At 47.6% G+C, this 10,531-nt stretch overlaps 1 protein-coding gene across 1 annotated transcript in view; it reads left to right on the plus strand.

Moving 5' to 3' along the window:
- Window positions 1–10,531, plus strand: part of NRG2 (neuregulin 2) — a 174,378-nt gene extending 163,847 nt beyond the window's left edge. The window contains exons 8-12 of the mRNA XM_035559706.1: window positions 2,959–3,061; window positions 4,014–4,137; window positions 5,860–5,987; window positions 8,416–8,640; window positions 9,874–10,531. Of these exons, the coding sequence (XP_035415599.1) occupies window positions 2,959–3,061; window positions 4,014–4,137; window positions 5,860–5,987; window positions 8,416–8,640; window positions 9,874–10,531 (1,238 nt within the window). The remainder of the gene's footprint in view (window positions 1–2,958; window positions 3,062–4,013; window positions 4,138–5,859; window positions 5,988–8,415; window positions 8,641–9,873) is intronic.

The raw sequence follows: 10,531 nt of genomic DNA on the forward strand, positions 1-10,531 counted from the left end.
GCTGTAGAGTGACAATGCTACTGAAGAAGACATGGTGTTTGTAGAGCGTACAGACACAAATGGACCAGTCCTGCTCCAGGATCTTAACTTCTCAAACACAGAAGTGTAGAGTGCTTCCTCCTATTTTCTTTCTGTTTCTGGGAAGATGATTTTATGCAACATGAAGATACTCTGTTACCAAGCATCAACTTTAATAAGATGTTAGGAGCCAAGATAAATTACTATAAACAGGTTGTTTAATTTTTAGTTTTACAGTAGTGACTGATGCACAGCCTCTGACTTCAGTGTTTCACATAGCAGAGCTGTCAGCTTGTGATTCTGCATTTCTGATGAACTGAACCATTCCCCCTGTAATTCAGGTGGAAGTTCAAGAGAGTCAGACATGCCAGAGACAGGGTTCCATACTTATCATGATTACCTAAACAGAGGCTGGGATTTGAGCCTTGGGTGAAAAATTTGGTCATGTAGCTAATGAGGTAAAAAAAATTCATAATTTTGATGGCTTTGCTCTCTTTCTCCCTTTCCCTTCCATGATTCAAAGGAAATTCATACTTTAAACAAAAAACAAACAAACAAACAACAAAAAAAACACTCAAAAACAGTCTTTGTAGCAAAAATCATAACTTATGAATAATCCTTGAAAACAATTGGCTTCATGGATGGGTCTATGGTGAAAAAAGGCCTCCTTCCCACCCTTTTTTTGGTAAATCATGAAGAAATACAGCTGGGTAGCAGCAAAATTCTTGCCCAGCGCTGTCTCTAACCAGGACATGATCCTAGCTGATTCTGATAAAATCTCTAAATTTCCTGATGGAAGGAAATAGCTGTACAGCTGGAATCCAGACCCCAAAGCTGTACGAGAGCAAGAAAACTTGTCTGCCATGGTTGCTGATGCCTGGAATAGGGCATCTGTGCAGGGGAAATACACAGCTGAAGCAAATGTTTCACCCCACAGTGAGTTCCTTCCCCTAGCCAGCTCCACCTGGCTCCTTGTAGTAAAAAGCAAGGAGTACCAGGTCAGCCCCAAGCTCCCCTGCATGAGAAAGTCCCAGGCTACACAGGCTCTGGCTCTGAAGAGGTGCAGCTGGCTGGTAAAATTGATACAGCTCAATAACTTTCAGTCAAAGTGAGACACCTGACCTGCTGTTCCTGGCTTACAGTGGCTATAGAGCTGGAGTCTGGGAGAATCTCAGCTGCCTGCCTATCTTGTGCTTGGTGGGACTTTGCTTTTTCAGCAACTCCACCAGTGAGCGCTCTGAGAGCCTCTTGAAGCCAAAGGCCAGGGCACAAACAAGAGGGATGGAAATTTACTTCTTCAAACTGCAGCTTTGCAACAGAGGCATGAAGCAAGCACTACTGATGATGTTTTGCATCTTCATGTCAGGATGGTTATTCACAGCCTCTAGTTTAGCAATTCTTCATTCACAAGTTAAGAGCTAGACAGAGAAAAACACTTCTCCCAGCACTTTTTTCTTCCAAAAAATCATTTTCCTTTCTAAAAAGGCAAGCTGAGATTAGTCTAAATATTCAGTTATCTAGAATGTTTTGTTACTTCCACCTTGTTTCTTTTTGTTGGAGTCTAGTCCTGGGGGTCAATGCTGGTACCTAAAATCAGACACATTTCTTTTCTGGTTGTGTATTTCATTGGTTTGGTAGCACTGGGAATATCTTATAGTCCATTGAAAGTATTTAGTGTAGCCTGGTGAAACACACTGAGCATAGCAACCATGGCATGAGGTTTATTGCCTGATCTATATTAAAAAATATTTCAATGAATATTAAAGAAGACACAAACCCCAATGGCTTTACAATTAACTCACAGTATGGGGTCACAAGCACATTGGTCATAGATGCTGAAATACAAGTCTCATGGCAGCTGTGGACTGAATCCTTCTCTCAGTCATTCAGATGGAGAATCAAATGGCCTTTGCTGATCTCAGTGGAGATAGGTGGATGTTGCTGAGAAGAGCATCTGCCCTGGCATAGCCATAGAGGAAGAGGGGTCCTTGATATACAATTGCTGCCTAGGTGTAGTTCAGTAACACTGCAGGTGACATCCTACCATTTTCTTGGAGCTTTGACTTATTTGAATGAACTACCTGACTTCCAGCATGGTCTGGGTTTTGATGCAAGTGACTGATTTTTCTGGTTTGAATGGCAGTCCATGACAAATGGTAATACCTGGGAGAAGCAGCAGCATGCTGCTTGAATTTTGTGTGTGCATCTGAGTTACCTGGTGCAATGGAATTAATCACTTCCTAGGGTCTCATTAAAAAGCCATAACTGTAATTGGTTACTGTATTTTAATTACCCCACTCCCTTTCCTTTGTCTAATGCACTATCACTTTTCCATCTTCATTCTGCTTTTTGAGTGTTTTAGGATGTCCCTTCCAGCACCTACATGCTTTGGGGCCTGTTGCTTGGTGGTTTCTAATGCATTGCTGAGCTCCAGGGCATGCAGCCGCTGCAAGGAAAAGGCATTCTGAGTCCATCAGAGCAGAGGGCCTGTGATGAGAACATCACAGGGCTATGTGTGTACGTGGTGAGTGGGGGATGCTTGGGGTCTTCCTTGTTAGACTACTAAGTTGCCAAGAAGGGGGGATCTGCTGGAAGGGAAAGTAGACTCATGGGGCTTTTTGAGATTAGTCACCAAGTTATTCTGCGGGAAAAGAAGAGAAAGCAAGAAGCGTGCTTGAGTGCAGAAGGGGTGAGCTACTGAGCAAGAGAGGGCGAAGGTACAGAGAGACAAAAGGACTGAAGATCTCTTGAGGGGTGAGTAAGATTGGGCCAGCCTGTCTCAGCTTTGGGCAGCTATCAGAGATGGGCAGTGGATTGGTAGGAGGTCTGACTGAGCCCTGCTCTCCATCTTGCCCTCACGCAGTGCTGGTTCCTGTGCAGCCAGATGCATCCGTGGTGCCAGAGCCTGTTTATAACTGGTTTCTTTCTCTCCATTTGCAGAAGCAGAAGAGCTCTATCAGAAGAGAGTTTTAACCATCACGGGAATCTGTGTTGCCTTGCTTGTTGTGGGCATCGTCTGTGTGGTAGCTTACTGTAAAACCAAGTGAGTATATGTGGTTAACAGACAAAAAGTGGTGAGAGGTTACTGAGCAGTTGAGTTCGTGCTTCACACTTTTGTGCTGTTCACCCAAATGCTATTTTTGAAGAGGTGCTGTGCTGTGGTATTCCCAGCGAGGTCTCGTGAAGAAGGCCAATAAAGCCATCTATCATTCTGTGCCTGAGCAGGAAGTTTTCCTGGGACTTATTCCTTGTCCCCTGATTCAGCATCACATTGTGAAGCCAGGTGATGGCATGTGACTGGGAGAAGTTGTTCCCTGAGCCAACAGCTTATCACCTGACAGCTGAAAAATGCTGGGCTGTGGCCCAGGAGCTGTGGTCTCAGTTGTTTACATTTCAGGATCTTTTAAAGCAATAATGACTGAGCAAGAGACTTGGGAACCTCTTCAATGGTCAGCCTTCCCTGCCTGGACAGCACCTGTTTCCCCACCTGCACCTTGAGTGGGTTTGGGTTGCCTTTCTATTCCCCCAGGAGACAGGGAGACTTGTGAAGTGAATGTCCTCCCAGAGACATGAGGAGGCTGTCCCACATTGTGCTTAATGCAGAACAGTTCAAGTGCCTCACCACCAAGGCCAAGCCAGGACTGGCTTCCCCTTTCCCTTCTCCCCACTTTTCTCTTCTGCTCCCAGTCCCATGCTTCCTCTGCCTCCACTGCATTGTGCTGGGCCTTGTTTTGCGACAAGGAGACTGTGGACCCCCCTTCCTGAAGCAGCTATAGTGGCAAACATTCACATTTCTTTGGAAAAGCGGCAAAGGTGGCTAATTTTGAATATTTGCAGCTTTCCACAAATACCACTGAAATATCAAGTGTGTCCAAGAGGTGAATCAATACCTGGTTGTTGCCTCCTTTATCATCTGCTTCCTCCAGAAAAACCTGGAGGCAGAGGACCCCATAAGATAAACCCTCCTAATAGATTTTTTCCTTTCCTTTTTAAAGGAAACAAAGAAAACAGATGCATAATCATTTACGACAGAATATGTGCCCTGCCCATCAGAACAGGAGCCTTGCGAATGGGCCAAGCCATCCACGTTTGGATCCTGAGGAAATCCAAATGGCTGATGTAAGACCTTTTTCTCATTCTCCCTGCATGTTACTGAGTGGGCACGTTTTCTGTCAGGGGTTTGATGTGGATTTGTATGCTTACACACCTGTGTGCCTTTGCATGAGGAGCAAAATACTAAGAAAATTGAATGAGAAGATGAGGTTCTGCACAGAAACATTTCCCAAAACAAAATCTGGAGGGAAATGTGAATTTACTTAGAAGCACCAAAGGTGAGATTAGGGCACTCAGGACAGGCTTGTTTTGATGAATCAAGTGTGATCCTGTTTTCTTCTCTGTGAGATGTTCCCAATGTTTCCCGTTTATTAAGCTGTCCTAGTGAGCCTCATTTTGCAGCGTGACAAATGGGAACAGCACAGTGGGGGTTGGAGCAACCATAGTGACTGTGTTGCACATCATGGAGGTCTGGTCAACACCACATATGTCTACCTGCCTGTACTAGTTGCTTCCTGTGCAAGGTGACACAACCTGGTGGGGTGCCAGTGTGTCACTTTAGTGACAACCATCTAAGAATTTAGGGCCAGATACAGAAAAGCAGCTCGGCCACTCTTCTAACATCAGTCATAGGAGAATCCCATTGAGCTGTGTGTTCTCACTGTCAACATGCTTAAGTGCCTTGCTGAAGTAGGCCATTGAAAGGGATCAGAAAAAGGGAGAGAGGAGGCAGATCCAAAACAAAAGTACTTCCCTGGGCCAGAAAATTTGCAGTTTCTCACATTCTGAGCATTTGCTTTGGAAATTTCCTTTTGCCGTCCCTTAACCTTCTCTTTGTGCAAAGGTTCATGTGCACTGATCCCTGATGGAAGTCATAGAATCACAGAATGGTTTGGGTTGGAAGGGACCTTAAAGACCAGCTAGTTCGAACCCCTCTGCCACGGGAAGGGACACCTTCCACTAGATCAGGTTCCTCAAAGCCTCATCCAGCCTAGTCTTGAACACTTCCAGGGATGGGGCATCCACAACCTCTCTGGGCAACCTGTTCCAGTGCCTCACCACCCTCACAGTGAAAAACTTCTTCCTTATATCTAATCTGAATCTACACGCTTTCGGTTTAAAACTATTAAGCTTTGTCCTATCACTAAATGCCCTTGTACAATGAGTATTCTGAGTCAGTTACAAGCTCTGCTGGGTTACCTTTGGGATGCTAAAATTTAACTAGGTGTAAAGCCAGCACTGAAAGAGGAGGTAAAGAAAATTTTAAAGAATCATAGCCATCTGAACCTGAAATGCTGACTCCCCCAGAGAGCTTTGTCTCTCTGTGAAAAGCATGGTTGACCATGCTTACTTTTAGGTGGAGGAATGTTTCAGTATAAATATTAGGATTACACCTAGTGTTTCAATAGGCTTATGCTTCTGACAGATCTCATATGGTTGCCTTGTTTTTGGTACTCTATCTGATGCATAACTCCCTGCAAGAAGAGGTGGATTTCTGCTCAGTAGCATCAGATATAAAGTGCTGCCACAGCTGTCTGGGGAACCCCTTGGATCTTCATACTTCTCTGTAGTCCCTGTGCCAGGGCTCTTTTCCAGCATTCAAAGTGCAGAGGCAGAGAGGGGCCACTGCATGGCACTTTCCAGCCTCCTTGTCTCCTTCTGTGGGGTATGGAGCTGCGGTACTCAGTCCTCATGTGGTTTCAGCAGAAATAATGCAGCCAGCAGAATTTGGCTGTGGCAGTGCTGACAAGCTACTGGCTGATCTTTGTGATTCTTTGTATTTTACAGTATATTTCTAAGAATGTTTCTGCCACCGAACATGTGATCCGTAGAGAAACAGAGACAACCTTTTCAGGAAGTCACTCCTGCTCCCCATCACATCACTGCTCCACAGCCACTCCAACGTCCAGCCAGAGGTGATGTATACTGTTTCCCCCTGAACTCTTACTGCTTGCCTTAGGATTCTGTGAGATACAAAGCCAGTAAAAGATTCTTCTTTCATCTTTCTGTTTTAAGTTGATGTTTGGCATTACAGTGTCATACAGGCCATTACCAACACTTGCAGATCTTTACTAGCACAGCTGGTTAGTGAGAGGTGTGGAAAGGTGTGATGCTGCAGGTCAATTGCGGCAAAGGACCCAACAGGAACCTACTGCACTGACAGAGGTGGAAATCAGGAGGATATGAAGTTGTGCTTTCATGCCTTGCACAGACTCAAACTAGAGCATGCACCTAGGGAAGCTTTTCCAAGTTGTTCTTGCAACCACACAGCACACCTGCATTAATTCATTAAGCATCCAATGGTTACTTCATGCTTGATATATTTGCCTTCTGTAAGGTAAGCTATGACAAACATCACAAAATATTTTGCCTAGTCTGCAAAGTTAGGGTCTGATTTTGGGAATCAAGTTTTTCATCAGAAGAACATATTTTTTCACATTTCAAAATAGCCATCAAGGGGGAAGAATAGCATAGCTCAGAGGCTGAATTTCTCACTGGTCTTAAGAGCATTTATATTGCAGATGGAGCTTCTCCATTATTATGGTGTCCAGGAAAGTCATTCAAATGCTCTAGAGAAAGTCCTGCACTGTTTTGAGTTTGGGCATTCAGGTCTTCCATCTCATGTGATGAAAGCTCATTGAGTTCTTACAGTAAGTGACAGTGTTTCCCTATGAGAATGCATGCCTTTGAAAAGTAACTGTAGGGTGCAGGGGATCCATATTTACCTTCTGTCAATGACACATAGATCACATGCATTGACTTTATAAGCAAAAGATATCCTGGCTTATTTACTTCATTAGACTGGGTGTTCGTATCCATTTGTCCAGGAAGCAGTGAATCCTTTCAGGTAAAGCTTGAAGATGCATTCTGGCAGATTTCTTCAGGGTTCAGGCATTCATTAGGGAGGAGCACTCAGTGTACAATGCAGCAGATCAACTTCAGATATCATACATAGGTTTTCAGGAAGATTCCTCCCCAGACTCCATTGGTTCAACCTCCAGTAAGTAGAGAGGGAGACAAGAAAGATTTGCTGGGCTGGAAATGACTACTTTTAGCCAGGGAAATCCTCCCCTCAGTGAGCAGATGGAGTGTTTTCCAGATTTTTTGAATTTTTATGCTGCCGCCAAATCCTGGCTAGGTTTGTGCAGGCTTGAGCAAGGTGCACAGAGACTCCTGTGCCTGCAGAGCTGCACCTTGCTGGCCTTCAAGGCTCACTTCAAAGTCCTTGGATCTCAGGGCCATCTCTGAGTACCTCCTGAAGTTGCAAAGTTGTGTCTGGAGGGCAGCATTAATATATGACAGGTGTGGGGAGATACCTACTTGCATAGCCTCTGGTTCTGGCTACCTGCCATATAATTTTCCTGAGTCAAGTGCAGCAAGCAGGTGTCTCTTGAAGTCATGCCAGAGGCAAGCTGCTAGCATAATATGGTTCCATTTTACTTTATCAGCACCTCTAATGAGGATGCTGTTTGAAGTTATAAATCAGTGCCTTGGTTGCAACTGAACATGTGCCTGGAGCTATTAATAATTAACAAGTTCTTTGGAAGTCTTAATGAGGCCTCTGTAAACCCCCACCCAAAATACTCTGCCACCACAGCTCCATCTGGTGCAGTTTGGGAGCTCAGAGCTCTTGCTCCAATGGATCGCATATTTGTGCCATGGAGAGCAGTCAGCCCGGTGTGGGTGGACCCTCGGTGTGTGCAGGACCCCATGCTTCCCTGGTGCATGCTTGTGGGATGTCATCTCTGCACCAAGCCAAGGGCAGGGGGAGTTCCAAGCTGACCGAGGACTGTCCAGCATAGCTGGTAGCTTTAGTCTAGCTCCTTGAATGTATTTTGCTGCCAAAACCTTTTTTAAATTAGTAGAAGTGCTTTTCTCTGTTGGCCATGAATTAATTCTGAGTCTTTTTTTCTGACTCCATTCCGGTAGCATTTGTGAAGGGGTTGTTTCTTGGCAATGTGTGAAGATGGCACAAGTGAAGATCCTTTGCAGACTTGCCTTGGCACAGCCAGTGCATTGCTCTGCACCAAAACACTTCGCGATTACAAAGCAGAAATGCCCAGGCCTCCCTGCAGAGGCTGTCCCATCCTATTCCCACTGTCAGGAGGTGGTGTGTTAAATACCCAGTATGCGCTGCATTGCCCTTCTTTATCCTCTAATCAAACCTCTAAGAAACAGTGAAGCAAATCAAAACTGGGCCTCTCTGGCCAGATGTATTTTCATGAGAGACAGAAACGGGATGTCAGTGCAGAGCAGAGTGTGATCTGTGGCTGCATGTGGCATTTTGGAGAAGATGTTCGCAGGGATTCCTTGCTCACTGTCCATGTGGACTTTGATCCACAGACATGAAAGCCACACCTGGAGCCTGGAGCGGACGGAGAGCCTGACTTCAGATTCCCAGTCTGGGATAATGCTGTCTTCGGTGGGAACCAGTAAATGCAACAGCCCTGCATGTGTGGAGGCGCGGGCCCGCCGCGGGGCTGCCTTCTGCATTGAGGACTCACGGCGGCCCATGATGCAGTATCGCGACTCAGTGGATTCACTGCGGGACTCGCCGCACAGTGAGAGGTCAGACTCCCCTGCTTCGTGCCTCCTGGGCATGGCAGAGCCCAGCCATGCCCCTCTCTGCTGGATGCAAATCCATTCACTTCCACCCTGGCCTAGAGTAGCAGTCCCATGGTAGTCCAGGAGAAACTCCAGCTCTGGTCCTGACCAGAGGAAACCACGTCCCCAAGAGGTCACTCTGGTAGCAGCAACAAACATTGTGCCTTGTCAGTTGTTCCTTGCTCACCTGGAGGCAACACAGGTTTGGAGCACAAGTTTGAGAGCAGCTGAAAATATCTGGCTGCAATCAGCAACAGATGAATAAAAACTGTCAGAGATAATGGATGATGAGCACACCCCAGACCTCCCTGCAGAGAAGCAGGGCAGATTTGTGGGGCAGCAGCTCAAGCAGGGGCTGGCTCCCAGGTACTTGGGATAAGTCCTCAGTGTGCCTGTGGATGGAATGGAGAGCAGACGTGCTGCATGTGGGCACAGCCTTGGGATGGGGCTCTGTATGACCCAGCTCTCTGGGGAAGATGACTGCAGAGATGGGAAATCATCAGCTAGTGACAGAGAGTTGTCCTCTTCCTGTGTCTGGTTCCTCATGGTGCTGAAGCACATCTCCACACTTGCTGCAGCCCTTCATGAGTCACCGTGGATGACCCAGGTGGCCACCCAACCTCTTTCGGGCACTTACCCCTCAGGGCAGTGGGACTTGTCCAAAGAAGGCAAGTTGCTCACTTGTTTCTGATCCCAGTCCATTCAGACAGGCTGCTGGGAGGTGCTGCAAGATTTGCAGTGGTGCAGGGTGAGAATTGCCCTGTCCCAGATAAAGTTCAGTCCCAACAGTCATGCAGGACTGGTCCTGAGCCCCATCCTGCAGCAAGGGAAGCACATCCAGCTCAGCTGGCATGAAGGCTCCCTGGGAGCCACATCTCAGCTGCCAAGTGCTGGGCTCTGCGGTGAGCTCCTTGCACGGTGGAGGAGCAAGGGTGCACACTGAGCAACTCCCTCAGGAAAGCTGGTCTTGGGGACCACAGTGCATTGGTGCCCAAGCACCCACCAAAGCCGGCACCTCATCCTCCCTCAGGCACTGCAATGCAAGGTCCCTCCACCCCCTTCTCCAGGAGATGCAGTGCTCCAGAACCAGGCACATCAGGGGTCCCTCATATCTGTGCCGGGTGTCCAGCAGAGTGCAGCCACAGCTGGCAGGTTTTGGGGTGCTCCATGTCCAAACAGAGGTGTTGTTTCTTCCAGGTACGTGTCAGCCCTGACCACACCAGCACGCCTGTCGCCTGTCGATTTCCACTACTCGATGGCCACGCAGGTGCCCACCTTTGAGATCACCTCCCCCAACTCCGCACACGCTGTCTCCCTGCCCCCGGCAGCCCCCATCAGCTTCCGCGTGGAGGAACAGCAGCCCCTCCTGCGGCGGTACCAGCTTCCCTTCCAGGACACGCAGAGGTATGACAGCTACTACCAAAGGAAGACCTACCTAAATGACAGCATGGGGAGCCTGCCCTCCAGCCCCTTCCGCATCACGGAGGATGACGAGTATGAGACGACACAGGAGTATGTCACAGCACTAGAACAGCCAAAGAAAACAGCCAGCAGCAACAAGCGTTGGAAAAAGTCCAAACTGAATGGGCACGTACCCCACAGAGCCAGAGCGGTCCGGGACTCCTTCTCCTTGAGCAGCGCCTCTTACAGTGAGTCTGACGAGGAGCTGGTGGCTGAGAGCACCCCCTTCCTAAGCACTCAGAACAATGAGACGATGAACACAGAGTCGCCTCCGCTCCACCGGCCAGGTGACAGCCGGACTTACCATTCCTACAGCAGGCACAGCGCTCACGGGGAGAGTGGGCGCAGCAGCCTGGCACACACAACGCCCAAACAAGACCCCGATCCTCTCTAG

The sequence above is a fragment of the Cygnus atratus genome, chromosome 14, assembly GCF_013377495.2.
Source record: "Cygnus atratus isolate AKBS03 ecotype Queensland, Australia chromosome 14, CAtr_DNAZoo_HiC_assembly, whole genome shotgun sequence".
NCBI classification, from domain to species: domain Eukaryota; kingdom Metazoa; phylum Chordata; class Aves; order Anseriformes; family Anatidae; genus Cygnus; species Cygnus atratus.